At 32.7% G+C, this 16,135-nt stretch overlaps 1 protein-coding gene across 1 annotated transcript; it reads left to right on the top strand.

Annotated features, from left to right (window-relative positions):
- Positions 1-9,165, top strand: Phax (phosphorylated adaptor for RNA export). Its single transcript, XM_080150971.1, has 13 exons — positions 1-197; positions 543-663; positions 1,974-2,135; positions 2,482-2,557; positions 3,042-3,114; positions 3,289-3,433; positions 3,865-3,978; positions 4,449-4,569; positions 5,278-5,361; positions 5,808-5,908; positions 6,764-6,867; positions 7,591-7,672; positions 8,951-9,165. The coding sequence occupies exons 1-13, from the start codon at positions 65-67 to the stop codon at positions 9,087-9,089; spliced, it is 1,455 nt and encodes a 484-aa protein (XP_080007097.1). The 5' UTR covers positions 1-64; the 3' UTR covers positions 9,090-9,165.
- The last annotated feature ends 6,970 nt before the right edge of the window (positions 9,166-16,135 follow it).

The following is a 16,135-nucleotide window of genomic DNA, read 5'->3' as shown; positions in this document are numbered from 1 at the left end:
TCATTAAGTCTATTTTTGGTTTTCAGAAGAAGTTGCATCAATCACAAGATTATCTTGTTATAAAATGAGTGAGGTAGTCCCTGAGGCGAGTCTGGAGGAGGGAGAATGTTCCAGTGAAGATGAACTAGCCGGGTATACTCCTATTGAGAGGCCAACTGATTTAAACCGACGCCCACAACACCATCAACCCATACAGGGTAGGCATCATGGATATTTGCTTTTTAGTTAGATTTTTGTTTAGTTATAAGGAACAGAATTTTATTTTGGATTCACTATAGGTACCTCTATTACTCCCAATATCTGTTTATTTTTCAAACAAGGAAGACTGAATTAATTTGTGAAGGTACCATGAATAATTTCAAGTAGGTACCATCTGGTAGTTCCACTCAAGACTTTTTATATGCAATCAACCACTTAGTCGATCTATTTTTGTCTTCCATCTATTTTATTTATATTTTTATATGTAGATGAAGATATACATAGATCATATTTTACATTAGTCTATATATGTAGTTTTTAAAATTCTCATTTTTTTTTTGTAGATGACTCAGATTCGGATAATGAAGGTCCCTTGGGACATCCTGGCCCAGCATCAGATTCTGATTCTGACGAGGAAAAACCTACGGCTAAAAAAAGAACCTTAGCTGGTCCTTGGGGCAGAAGGTATATATTATATATTTTTTCCAGGGATCTAAAGTAACGATAAAGGGGGAGGTAGCTTGCGCAGAAATCCGTAAAGGTGTGAGTTTTAAAACTTTAAGATGGGAATAGAAATCTAAAATTTGGCATGGCAGTTACTTTAATGGGGAACAACGAGGATTTGGGGGGGGGGGGGGAAATGCGGCCTCCTCCGCCGAAAACCTCCGAATTTTTTTTCGAAATTTTTTCGCCAGTTAGACAATCTTGAATCATTTGAGACAAACTTTTTTTCTAAAAATAAATCCTCTATATTTTCTCCTGACACTTGTAATTTTTTTTGGTAGAGTTGGGACTTGATTTTAATATTAAAATCCAAAAACCACAAGTGTCATGAGCACAAAAGGTCAACCTTTTTAGAAAATAAAAAGTTTGTCCTAAATGATTTAAATTTGTGTTATTTAGCGAAAAAAATTGCAGGATATAACGGTTTTAGGCTGTAGCGGCGGTTTTGCCGCCGTTACTTCACGGTTCAATATCTTAGCATTTACCAGCAACTGCCATACAAAATTTTAGGGTTATATTCCTATTTTAAAGTCTTAAATCTCACACCTTTACGCAATTCTGCGATGGCTGCCTCCCCCTTTATGTACATCCCAATTGATAATACTAGGGATTTCAATTTGTCAAATTTTTGGACCGGATTCTTATTCTTACAAGAATCCGTCCAAAAAATGGCGGATTCCCGCGGATTCCGGATTCATATTTTTTGCGGATTCCGGATTCTAGCAATATTTTAAAAGGCTTTTGAAAAAATAAAAAATTTAAGTGCTACATATGTCCTAAAAATTAATGCTCTTGGTGTTCTCTATAATTCACTTCCAAGAATCGAACCAGATTTCAAAAGATTTTGTATATAATGATGATAATCTTTGCCTTCAAAAAGGGGGAGTTGAAAGAAAAAACTCAAGACGATAATTTTAGTTTACCAATTAAGAATCCGAATCCGCTATTAAAAAAAGGATTCCGGATTTGAATTCCAAAATGGACCAAAAATTGGGCGGATCCCGGATTCGGATACGGATTGCCAACCCTAGATGATACACAAAATTTGTAAGTAGTTATAACTACTTCTAATATTTAGATTGGCGTCCCCCCAGGACATGATAAGATAAGCCTTTACTTTTTCTTAACGTGTCCTTTTTGGACAATTTTTACTAGTTAGAAATAGGTTGAATTTCGTTTTTATAACTATCTTGGCTAGTTATTGTATTGTACAAAATTTAATTTCACCAAGGTAGTATTCAATAGGTATTAAAACATTTGTAATGCTCTAGACACGCGATTGTACCTGACACTGGCAATAACGAAGCTTTTAAAATGGCCGCCGCAGCCTTCCAGGCAGAAAGAAAAAAGGACAAAAGAAAAAACAATGTCTGGGGCTCCTTAATACAAGAAGATGCATTAAATGCAGATCTTTCTGGCATTGGCGTTAAAAGGTACATAATTTCTATAGTTTTTGGATCCTTTATTTCATTTTATAATCACAAAATACCTTTAAAATGATGGAGTACTTAAAGTTTTTATTTTTATCTTCAATCAAATTTTGAAATAAAACATAAAACCATCCATCCACCCAGTTTTAGTTATTCAGTTTTGGTACTATAGCTTTTTGAGGATAGGTTATATGGTAGTCCCGCATGGGTTAGATCCCCTTGCAGTGGTTAGGTCTAGGGATAAAAACTACCCCACCAACTACCCGCTAGGCACTTAGGAAGCAAAAGTTTCTTTTTGCTTTTGAAGGACTTAAAACTGCAAAAAAAATTGATTGCTTATTTTGTAAAGGTCAATAAAAGATTTGGGTTCTGATCGTGGAGCTGAATCCTATGATTTCAACATACCTCTGGAAATTGCAGAAAAGGCAGGGCAAGCATCATTATGTTGATCAAAATAAACCGGTTTTTATTTCAAATTATCCACAAAGAATGGTAGGTACAAGAACAAATAATACAAGAATTAAAACGAGGTGTAGGTCCTTTCTTTTAAAGTCTTAGTATCAAAAATAATACAACAACCATAAGTAGTGAAGCTAAAAACCATGGAATTTAATTGATTTTAATTGTCCTAACAAAGACTAGAAAGAAAGATAATATGCAAAATTGAAAGAAATCAGGAACCTTTTAAAAGTACCTAGGCAAGGACCAACAGACCGACGGATAAAACAATATATAGGATAGATACGCATATGTAATCTTTAATTAATATCTCATCTTTCTACCTTTAAAAGCAGTCGAGAAAATCACATTTTCCCTTAGCGTTACGCACTGACTGGCGGACGGACGGACAAAGTAAATTTTTAAAAATCTTCGGAATTAAAAACACACATGCTTATATTGTGAAACTAGGAGAGACAACGTAAGAAAAAAGAATTGGCCGACAAAAATGAAATGGATGATTATTGGTCACAAAATAACTCAGGTAGGTACCAAACAAAGAAAATATTACCTAGCTTTTTTATCTGGATCAAGGTTTGAGGATATTTTGTGGGGATGAAACACAAAAATAAATGTCTTAGAAAGGGGGGGGGGGACTCCCATTGCTTGACGGGGTCATATGTGACTAAATCAGATTAAAATATCTTTTTGTATTTAGAAAATACCGAAGTAAAAATGGAAGATGAACAAGAAACAAAAGATCCAGAGAAAGAAAATTTGAATTCTAAACACCAGTCAGATAGGCGGGGCACTAAAAGGAGTGTGAAAGATCGTCTTGGAAACTACAGAGTTCCTATTGATAGGTAGGTGCTCCTCAATTACAGTTCATCAAATAGTTTAAAACATTATTGTCTTGATCTTTTTTCTATTTGAAAGAAATTACTTTTTGAAGTTACTTTATGATCTTTGTATCCTTTTACATATTTGTATGTGTGATGTTGATTTTACCTTGAAGGTAATGCAATCCTTTGACTACCTAGTCTTCTGACAGATGGTGCTTGTACCAATCATTATATATATTTGGATGTTGCACCATATTTTTGCCTACTCGATTAAAATTTTCCTTCCAGCTGGCTAATATAACCCCAACCCTTATGCTTCACTGGAGAAAAGAACTGGCCAATAAATGCTGGACTAAAGTAGCATTAGTGGACGTAAAGAGATTAAAATAGCTTTTTGAATATGGGGCTTCCAAATAAGAAGCTTTTGAATTGATTATTCATGTTTTATTTAGGTATCATGGTCAGAAACTGGCAGCTCCGGGCGAAGCCAAACATTTGATAAATATCAGTGATGAAGACCTGTTAGAATGCTCGGAACGGGAGTTTGCTAGTATACTTGCAGAAAGGTATGTTAATTGATAAATTACAATTTATATTGAAATGTTTTAATGTTATTAAGACTATGTATTCTTTTTATATAAAAAATGTATATTGTATAGGTACATATCGTCGACAAAAGCCTTTTTTTTATTTGCGTCTTATGACAGTTGTTCCTTTTTTTAATGAAATTTATTATAACTTGATTTAATACATTCTAGGACACCTGCCATTTTATCCCAAGAATATCAAATACAGTGAGAAAGAAATTACCTAGTAACCTTAAAATCTTGAATTATATACCGCCATCTCTTGGAGATAATTGTACAGGAATTACGGAGTGAATGGCGTTTTTCGGCGGTTTTCTAATTGAACTCCTTGAAAATTCCTATGCTGTAACTCTTTTTCTTTGCTTCGGTAGTACATCAGGTTCAAAAAGTGATTTTTCCTCTTCTGCGTCAGAAATAAATTAGTCTCAATCATCTGATTATTAATTTAGATTGGGAGAAGAGAAACCAGAATTGGTTGAGGGATTTGTGACAAAGTTTGGCAAGACTGTGGCACATAATGTTTATAAACTTACTCAGAAGAAGGAGATTGAAGGGGGCATTGAAATTAGTGTAAGTTTGTTCTGTTCGATAAAGCTGCTCTATATTTCTTGATGTTTGTCTGTTCAACGGGGAAACAAGATCCCATTGTTTACCTTATTTGGGAGAATCATGTATTTCTCTGCTGCTATTGAAGATAGACTTCTGAAATTTAATGCGGAGATTCCCACGGTCAATTAACATCTCTTTTTCAATCTAGATTTGATTTTTGGGTATTTTTAAAACAAAATTAAACTTGTGTCCAGCGTGGCGGAGCCGTTTGATTTTGGTTCGGCTCCGGCTCCGAACTAAAATCAAGAAAATTCAATATGTTTTTTTCACGTCTATTTTTGACTTTTGAAGGTTTTAAAAGTTCTATATTTGATAAAAATTGACTTGAAAAACTTAAAAGGGGCATTTGCACATGACAAAAGTACCAAATTAAAATTAATAAAAAATCTCTTTATTTAGCACACCCGGAGCCGTTTTTTACCGAAAATTACGGCTCCAGCAAAATATGACGGCTCCCGGCTTGTGTCAGTTTTAGTAGCGAAGATACTTTATAATTTAGTTTTGTCTGACCATGTAACGCTTTTGGGGGATAAAGGTGATTTTATTAGCTGCTGTGCGCATCAAGCATATACATTGTTTTGTCCATCTGTTTGTCCATCTGTTTGTCATGTCGATCATGGTTTCAGTGCTATGCAACTCATGGATGTTGTCATTTTTGTTTTGTTTTAGAATGGTGCTAGACGGCGAACCTCGGGTGGTGTATTCTTTTTCCTCATGAAAACTGATCCAAATTGTGGTGTTGATATCGCTCAGGTAAATGGATACAGATTATATTTACGTGGATATTATGACAGTAGAAAAATATCATGGTTGCTAACATGGACATCATTTATTGGCCAGTTCTGTCATTCAGAAGGAGGAGAGGGGTTGACGGGGGGATCGCTATTTTAGTCAGCTACAGTTTAATTTTATTAGAGTACATGATGATCTGGTGAAAGATCCAAGTATTTATAAATCTATTCTTAGGTAGGATAAAAGATTTCTGCAGGGTTAGACCCTATCCTTCTCCTTTAATATGCCTTTGGTGTTTTAGTATTTGGTACAGATTTACCTATACCATAGTTTTCTTTAATACCTACCTACTTTTGACTTAAAAATGATTTTTTAAGAAACATGGATTTATTTAGCACATAACAAAAGATTGATTGCTTCTATCATTTCAAACATTTTTTCGTTTGAATAAATCTCCAATTTTTCAGGTAAAAAAATTTCTGGCAGATATGAAGAGACAAGAGGATAGAAAAATTTTGGAGGCCAAGTCAAAAAAGAAGAAAAAGGATTATGACAAAGAGATGCAGGAATCAGTTTCAATTATCTTAGTGAAAAAATTTTTTTCCGTCACAAAAACATATTCCACACATGTTTAGGCGCTGTCACACAAAGTACCTTATTGAGCACTTAAAATCCCTCCCCCCACCCCCTCCTTATTCGTTAGTTTGTTTATTACTTCTGGTTGGGTTAGGTTATATGGATGAAACTTGGGTAAACCCGTAGTGTTAGTGCCCCCAACAGTGTCGGACAGGCTCTTAGTCTGAAAGATTCGAGGTTTATTAAATCTTTTTCTTTAAGAGATCACTTAAAAATTAACTAGTTGTCTCGATTTTCTAATATAAGTTACTCTATTACTTCAACTCAAAATTATCAGTTACATTCTTAAAAATCCATATGAGGATTCACTACGGAAGCAGCATTACTTCTAAGCCATATCCCTACGAGCTTCACCTCCTTTGGGCAATATTCTAAAGAGAGAATGAGTCCACAAATAGAAAATAGCTTAAAACCAAGACAGTTTGATTTTTCAAAATACACGCATAACCAGCTGTTATTTAGATGATAGGCTGCCGTTAGACAAATATAATTTTTTAGTGCATATGGATATGGATGGACTAAACATTTATCATTTATAGTTGTATAACCCAGACAACTACTTGGCCCAAGTTGTGGGTGGGACCTTTTGGTCTGCTAGCAAATTGCGTTTTGCTTTTTCTTTCGTAGCGACTTTGCTGTATTTGTATTTCCGACGCTTTTGGCTGACATTTAAATACCCAATTAAAAGTCGGACAGGGTACCAAATCTGTGGGTAGAGTTACAATATAGCTCGTTCCCCCTCTAATCGTTTACATAAATATTGAAACTTATAAACACATCCCCAGGATTTCTTAGAATTAAGAAAGGAAGTAAAAGAGAAACAGGATGCAGAGAAGGTGAAGAGTGAGGAAGTAGACATGGAGTCAGCTGATCAGGCTTCAGATAAAACAGGTACCTATAATATTTATTAATCACATCGTATTTAAGACAGCTTTCCGCGGATATTAAAATGAAAAATTAGAATATTAAAACCAGTTTTGTTAGATCCGAGGGACCGAAGGCTAGGGCTAATAAAACTGGTATTGATTTAATGAATTTCTTTTTAATATTTGCAGGGTTGCAAATTCTGCAAAATTGACCCTGCTAAAGAGAAATGAAAACATTTTTTCCAATTTTTTCTCTTCCTTGATGAAAAACTAAAATAATGTGTGGGAGGGGGGATAATATAAATAAAATACCTAAAGAGTTTTGAAATATTTTTCAATTTTTTCCCCCTTCCTTGCTTGAAAAAAAAAACCAGGAGGGAAAAAATTTATAAAAATTTGCAGCAGGGGAAAAAAATGAATCTTTTGCAGAATATAATACACCCCTGAATATTTGTGGAAAATTTTATTTCAGTATAACTGAGAATTAACTAATCATGCGAATATTGATCGGTTTTAAAGCCATACTGGAATATTTAAGCATTTTTTTTATAAAATGAGAAAAAAACTTAGTTTTTCTACACTACAGTGATTTTAAAAAAGTAAATAGGCCAAGGACAAAGATTCTAAAACGTTGCTTTTTGTCGACAAAATTTTGATCATGGCTAGGCTAACACATCAAGGGGTTCTGCTTTTGCATATTTATTGCCAAATCATTATCAAATGAGTTATTGAAATATATCTTTTCTAGATGTAAAAGAAGAGAAACTCGAAGTATTTAGTGGAGGTCTTTTTGCAAACGTTGTCAAGCATTTAAAGAAGGAGAAAGACAGGTAATATAAAGTTTCATAATATGTGTAGAGGCTTCATCCCCAGGAATCTAAAGGGATAAGAAAATATCAGATAAATGGATGTACATCCCAAATTATGATATACAAAATTACATCTTCTGTCGATTTCAATTAGTGGTTGAAATGTTTGAATTCCTAACTTAAAGAACCAAACAATCAAAATTCAATGAAAGTCCCCTAAGTTTTTTAAGCCAAATAATAAGAAAACGATATTTTATGACTTTGGGGACTAATATTATAAACAATAGATTTATAGTATAGGTGTATAAACAGATAACTACCTGCCTAACTTATCAATGACCTAAAACTTTGCAGACGAAAAAGAATTTCATCAAACTTTGCTTTCTCAATTCAGCTGTTTGAAGCTTTCTATTGTTTTTTTTAAAAGAAGGGGACAATTATTGTGAAAACTTATCATTTCAGTCCAAACTTATGTAAAGTATTTAAAACTACCATTATCAATTTCTATTATATTCACAATCACTTTATTCTGATTTATATTGCTTTTTATATTAACCTAGTTATTTGTAATAATTAAGGCATTTTTCATATTGTTGTGACTGCTTTCTTGCAAATCACAATTATTAAGTTTAAGTGACATCTAGCGATAAATATAGAACTAATATCTTGCAGATGTTATCAAAATTTATTCTTGCCTGAAGTTATGGTGTTTTCATTGATTTTTCAGTAAAGGAATGAACTCTCCTTAAGGTGGTGGCAAATTGTCTATGTTCTTTTTTTTAGCAGTTTGGTTATGGTCAGTCTTATGAGATCAGTAGATAATTTTCAAATTATTTTTAGCAAATGAGCGTGATTTATACCAAGCAAAAACGAATTTAACTAGAAAAAAATACATAAATCATTATAGCCTGTACATAGACGTCCAAGGTTTTGGGTAAAGGGGTATTACCTCTTTAGACTTTGAAACCTATTATTTAACACCCCTCATTTTTTTTAAAAAATACGTTAGATTACATCCCTTAAACCTTTGGGAGGGGGTAATCATATATGGGTTGTACATCAATTTATCGGTCACTGTCTTATCCCTTTAGATCTCAGAGATTTGACAGAAAATTTTGGCAACCTACTTTTCCCTTTTTAAATTTTTCTTCAGGCTAGTGAGTAATAATTTTTCCTACAGCTATTTTTCTTGAAAGAATAGATAAAAATCCTAATCGTCTTGTCTTTTTTATTTGAGGATAATTAATAAATAGAAATAAATAAGGGGATGTAAAAAATATTTGATAACCTTCATTTTAGTTCTTCCCAAACCAGAGAGACTGGTGTCCCATCCAAACATTCCACAGACCCAGGTGCCCCACCAAATAGTGTTGAACGACCTCTTCAATCATACGATGATGGAATATTTGCAGAAACAGAAAATATTGAACTTATGTGATATTCTACTTTGTACTTTTGATATTGTACTTTGACAGTTCTTGTTTAACAATACATGATGTTTTCATTTTGCTAAATTTATGCTTCGTTATTTTTTTGGCACTTTTTGTAATTATATCAGATAAAATTCAGGTATAGTTAAAGCCAATAATCGAAATCGAATTAAATAAAAAAAAATATATCGTAATTTCAATTGTTTTTGGAGGGTGGGGGCCACCTAAGTATTTACTATAACTGCCCCCAAAATCAGCTTATAATACCAAATATTTTTATTATTTATTTAGTTCCTAGTTACAGTTTCTACATACACTAAGAACTTTTTTTTCTTATACCTGTTGAAAACATTTCGGTGGTTAATTAAAGGATGCAAGTGAAAGGTTAAGATTATAAATAAATCCCCATTAAATTAATGAAATAAATTGTAAGTGGTCTGTAACTACTCCCTAACACACATCCTGGAAGAGAAATCTTTTGTTCTAAAACTGAGAAGCTTAGAAGGTTAAAAAATATCTTAGTATTTGGTACATTTATTGTATGATTTTTTTTCAGATTTAGGAAAATGTATGTGAATTAATTAACTTGATTATTATCAATTGCTACTTGGTTTTGATAATTTTAATAATTAGAAAGTTCTTTATCGAAATAGTTTGTTTTTTGTTTAACTTTTTAAATACAATCAGATAATACGAGTAGTTATGAAACATCAACAGATTTATTATTACTTAGATGTTACACCAGATTTTTATGTTCTTTAATAAAGTGAAAATAGCAGCGTGTTAAAATACCGATACCTCTCACACACCACCTTTGCCCCATCCCCTCCCTCCTACTGGATTAACGAACTCACTGACCAATAAATGAGTTAGCAACCTATATTTATTCTAACGGATTAGCCAATGGAAATAAATTGATGTACATCCCAATGATAATGAACAAAATTACACCTTCTGTGGATTAGAGTTATTTGTTGAAAAGTTTGGACAACCACCAACCAAGATTTTAAAAAGTGAAAAATAATTAAAAATTAAAATCCACTTTTGAGACAACATGTTTTTAAAGCTTTGGGAAATAGTGTAGGTACTTATTGTATTTATGTAGGGATTGAAAGAAATTATAGAAAAGTAGCAAGATGTCTGTGTGGGTAGCGAAGGTGCTCGCCAACTGTTGAACTGCATGTTTCTCCTTTACAGTGAAGCCTCTCCTAAGAAAAAATACTAAAATACTACCCCCGCAAGTTTTTTTCTTTACTTTAGTTATTCTCTATATAACCAAAAATTAAAGTGAAGGGTTGAATTAACCCCCTTAAACTAAGTGCCCCTAAAGGCCTTAATGGGCGTAACCACTAGTAATATAAAGAATAGATAATATAGATGGCTGAATTTCTGGCCTAAATGGACACGAGACATGTCTACCTTCTTGTATTAATTCATCACAGAAGGCATAATGTTTAAACAGTCGGAACTTTTATGGAGATTTTCTCAAGCCAAACCCTATAATGATTGTTTTCACTTCTCAACTTAAACACACTAAATTTTACCAGGGTTTCGGATCCGGATCCGGATCCGCAAGGATCCGCATATTTTGAGTCCAAGGATCCGGATCCGCAAAAAAAATGCGGATCCGGATCCGGATCCTTAGACTCCAAAAAATGCGGAAAAAATGGAAAAATCTACCTAAATTTATATAAAATCTCAGACATTCTCTTGATGAGAGCCAATCTTTAAGGTTTAGGTTCAGACTTGAAAATTAAAAGTATTTTTGACTTCGAATTGAAGAATAAATTTTTTTGAAAAATTTGGTGATTTTATTTTTATTGTCAAAGATCCGGATCCGGATCCAGTAGGATCCGGATCCGGATCCGGATCCGCACTGACCAAATTTTGAGGATCCGGATCCGGATCCGCATAAAATCAATGCGGATCCGAAACCCTGAATTTTACTATATTTTAAAACTGCGAATATGTATGATGAATAGGATATTGAGTTTGATATTGACTAGATAATTCTTTCATTCTCCTAACGTACTGGCGTGATTTTCCAATAATAGATAAGGTTTGCTTTGAAAAAAATTATCATATTTTCCCATGTATTAGATTATAAAGGGGAGGGGGGGGGGGGAGTGTAGATGAAAATTTTGGAAAGCATTTAAGGTAGGTATAAAAGGAAAGCTATAGGTATCAGTGAATTTTAAGTTCTCAGCCCTCAGGCTATCTTAGGAAATGTCAACGCACTTTATGCGTGGGGTTAGGTCTAGGCTGGTTTCTAAGAGCTTTTTATGGCGTAGAAGAATATTATTGTAGGAACAAGGAAAATTATGTCCAATATTTTTATACTAGCGGATAAGGGCACTTGAGGAGGGGGGAGTTGAAACTGATAATCCAATTTTTATTTTAGATTTAAAAACAGAATTATTTATAGGGGGGAGGATGGATTTTTTTTTGGGGTGGATGGAGGTGTTACCCCAAAATAGTTATAAACCTTCCCAGGACCTATTACAAGCTACCCAGTAAAGGAAAACCTGATCGGTTCAGCGGCTAGAGAGATCCTTCGGTACAAACATAAAAACACACAGACAAACAAACAGACATCCTGTTACCTTATTATAAGGACATACGTAATTGCGGCTGCGCCCCTTTGCATCTAAGGGTTATTATTTAAATGGGTTTGCAGGAGTATAAAAGCCTTAAATCTATAAATAAAAAAGCTTAAATCCATCCCGGGAGCCATGTGAATCTTTCCTAAAAAGGAGAACAAAACTAGTTGTATACTGTATAAATTTTAAGATCTCAAGCTTGAAACAAAAAACCTCAATGTTTTATATACAAGGCTAAGCCCAATGAGTTTATGGTGTCACTAAGTATGTTAAAAATGGTCTTTGTGTACATAAAACTAAATATATTTCTTAAATAAAATAGACTGACAGACCTATTGACGGAAAGTATTATTATTTGTGTAGAGTAGTTTCGCTATTAATATTGTTGGCAAATATATTATACAGTAATTCCAACGTTTTAAATATCTGTAAACACTGACAATATTTGATTTATGCATACTCATTGCACACACACACGCACAACTCCGCTGGCCATTATTCTTGCAAAGACAATTAGAAACTAAATAATGGAAAATTTCAGGTTTATGCCAAGATTTTCACTTTGTCGCATACCAGGTATAGGAAAATAAGTATTTTTTATTAATAATCTAGGCAACATTTATTGGTTTAATTTACAAACTTAGTATATATTGCATCCATCTAGAATTTATGTTTAAATGATTAGGATTTTTTAGCTGTCATAAAATTTTGATTGATAAAGGTGATGGAATATCTTAAAGATATGTAGGCACTTATCCTTTAACCCTTATATTTTAAAATGCCATTATTAGCTCATAAAAAATATGAATTTTTTTAATAGGTGGCAATTTTCTCAAAAGCATTTTCAGAGCGTCCAAATCTGGTCTCTAGCTGCCGACTTAGTTTGCCTCACGAGGAGAATGTAAAAAGCATTAGCTTTGGACATCTAAACATTAAAAAGTAATCAGGATCCCTATACGACTTTTAGCTGTCAAAATCCTATAATATGTTTATTTAGGTCATGCCTAAAAAAATTATCTTTTCTACTATTTGGCTTTTTTTCCCGACGATTGGAAGTCTTTTTGACAGCAGAGTTTATGTTAGATGCTACGTAGTGTCCGATTCTTCCAACAAACATACCTACAGTCGGACGAAGTTTGGCATAGAGTAGTTTCGCTGCTTAAAAAAACCTTCAATTATACACTACACAGGCCCAGTTTTTACTAAACAGTTTCTGCTGTAAAATTAATATTAGTTGTTCGTTATTGAGACGTGAAAAGGGGTATTTAAGTAGCGTAGCTATTCTATATTTTCATTTACTCAGTCATTATTAAATCTAGAACTCAGATATTTCTTGACTACATTCCCGACATATTTAAGTTTATATCATGCATCAGGAATAAGGTATAACCAACAAGCAAAATAGATCTAAAATAATATTTGGGGGGCAAATGGAGAGGTCGTCAATTTTACGATGTGTTGCCCCCCAACGACAGCTGAAAAACACGTATAGGTTTCTTGATTTTCTTCCGAATTAATTTCGTTATTGGTATGAGCTGATCATGCATGGCTATTCGTCTGCTTCTAAGTAGCTGTATAACCGCTTTAAACTTTTCTATAGTCCAATTTAAAAAATTTTTTAGTAATATTATCCAATTAAATTTTCCGTCGTTGTGAAGGATTTTTGTGTAGCTTTTCTTTTAGATTTTCACATATTTTTTATTTTCTTTATTGCTACTTAAGATAGATTGCTTTATTGCAACAAAAAACATATAATTTTTTTTTCTAAAGTTGCGTGATTTTTATCATTCCTAATATCTTATGTCCTCTTCTTACTAACATTTGATTGTGTCAATCCATGCTTATTTGTACTTTGCTACTTTTGGATGTTGTCATCCTTGTTCCAATATCACTGATAAAATATTCTACGTTTTTTTTTCATAAGAACCTATTTAAATGGTAGGAGGAAAATACCTACCTATACAGAAAAGAAAATGATTCCAAGAAAAAATATTTATATATTCCTAGCTGCGATATTTTTACAAGTATGACAACATTTACAAAAGAAAAGCTCGTGAGGTAGAAGCAAATCTCATACAAAATGAAAAATTTTTGCTCTCGTCATGTACATTGACGTACTGTTACAATTATAGAAAACAATTTTTTTTTACAAAAATGCAAATACTCGAGAAAGCTTAACCGTTTGATCCATTAATCAAACCACGGAAAAAACATAGATTTATCAAAATTAATGTTTAATACTTTTGGACACGTTTGTCATTAACCAACATTAATTTCAAACAAGGATGACAACATCCCTGAAAGCACAGGCGAACTAACAAACAATTGAAATTTTTGTGTATACGGCAAACAACCTGGGTTTAATTTGTACAAATTAAAATTTTTGTGCATAAAGCGCACAACCTGGGTTTAATTTTACCACAGAGTAATTAAACAAAGAATAATTTTTTGAATATTTCTATTAAGGAGGGTTGACTTCCCAAAACTATATAGGGCAAAGCCCCTAGCCTCTAGGGGCTTTGCCCCAAGAGGTGATAAAAAAAAATTATGGCAAAAATCGTAAAGGACCATGGAAATCTCCTTCAAAATAGCTTAAAACCACCACAGGACCAATAGGTAGATACCCTGAAGAGTAGAATCCGATCGGTTCAGTGGTTACTGAGATCTTAAGGGACAGACAGACAGACATCGTTCTACTTTGTATTATAGATATATACATACATGGTGACTAATCTTCCCACTATGGCAATATGAAAAAATACATTATAAACGTTATAGGGACAATGGAAGATAAACTATTCTAAACCAAAATTATAAACTCGTTGATTTCCATTTTATGTTGTAGTAGCTAAACCGCCTTGAAATGTCATTTTAAGTACTACGTCCCTGAGACTATTTTGAATTGGAATATGAAATTACTTTTTAAAATTTCATTGTTATGGAGAACCATATTCGTTCAGCTGTTAGCTATATCTTTTGCTGCTGACAGACAGACAATCAAAATATATATATCTATATTCGAAACCGATTAAAATCCGCTAGATTAGAATCGGTTCCCAGCCTTACTGAAATATCTTAAATGGTATCGTATTACAGACAATTTCCCACTAATATTAAAATAAAAATCATAAAGTCAATTCCAGTTTTGTTACCCCGTGGCTAGCAAAACTGGTTTTATTTTTATAATTTTTCATTTTAATATCTGTGGAAGCTGTCTATAATACGATACGATAAAGAACTATTTTGCATCTCTAATGCGCAAAAAGTTAATAACTTATCCGCAAAAATTTTAAGAGAAATATTTTGTGCATTTTTTATTAACTGAGAAATTGTTGAGAGTTTGTACGTATTGACACACTTTACTACATTTCTTAAAGACTAAAAATGATAGACAAAAGAACAAAGATGTCTAATTATGGTTTTTAATGGTTACTCTTAATAAATAACTGCAATTTAGTACTATTTCTATTTCTAGTCCTTTTTCTCGCTAATTTTTTCATGATAAATTAATTATAATACATTGTTAAAGGTCATAAATTTTTTGCTCTATACTTTGATTGTTTCATAATAATATTAAGTTTTTTTCAATACAAATGACAATTCTGTTAGTATGTCGCTGTCTGGATTTGTTAAACTTTGCTTTTTTGGATTTTATTATTCTTGTTACTTGATTCTTGTAACAAATAAGTCTATTAACTAATAAAAAAGTTAGATAGATAGAATTAGTTGCATGTTTTACAAAATAGAAAAATAATTGTCAATAAACATTTTTTTAATATTTGTTAAAATTTACACCCGACCAAAAAATTAGCATGAAAAAACCTTCATAAAAAAATATCTTTGCTTGGCTGAACCTCTTCAAAACCCTCTTACGGCGTGGCAAAGCATTTGAGTGATTATTAATTGATAAAGCGGCTACCCTTTTTTCTTTTCTGGTTTTATATTAAGGTCAGCAAGAAAGTGTAAATATATACTATTTTTAGTTCATTAAGCATCAACTACTTAGCTTTTATACTAGATCATGTTCAAAAGGAGACCAAAAATAAACCTATTTTCATATGGTACAACATTTAATATTGTAAGATTACCATTTTTATAGGCAGGGAGGGGACATTAGAAATAGAATGTAAAATATTTTTGTACCAATTATTATTATAATTACGCCCTAATTCGCTGGCTTAAAACTTTGTATACTTTTAGTTTAGTTCAAACTTGTTGTGGCATATTTTTTAAGAATAATTTTAATCTACAGAAGGGGTAATTTCATTTATTGTCATTGTGGATGTGCATAAATCCACAGCCTTATTGTCTTATCCCCTAAGACCTGCAGTTTCTTGATAGGTAAGAAAACATGACTTGATATTGCATTGGTAGCACTAATGTTATTTTGCTCAAATATTAGGATTCTAGTTGCTTCTCCTTGACTCTAGGGGAAGGTGGAAGAATTTAGGAAA

This window comes from Acartia tonsa, chromosome 2 (genome assembly GCF_053477335.1).
Source record: "Acartia tonsa isolate MP-2025a chromosome 2, ASM5347733v1, whole genome shotgun sequence".
Taxonomy (NCBI): Eukaryota; Metazoa; Arthropoda; class Copepoda; order Calanoida; family Acartiidae; genus Acartia; species Acartia tonsa.
Note: the sequence above shows the minus strand (reverse complement) of the source record. Positions and strands in the feature narration are given on the sequence as shown.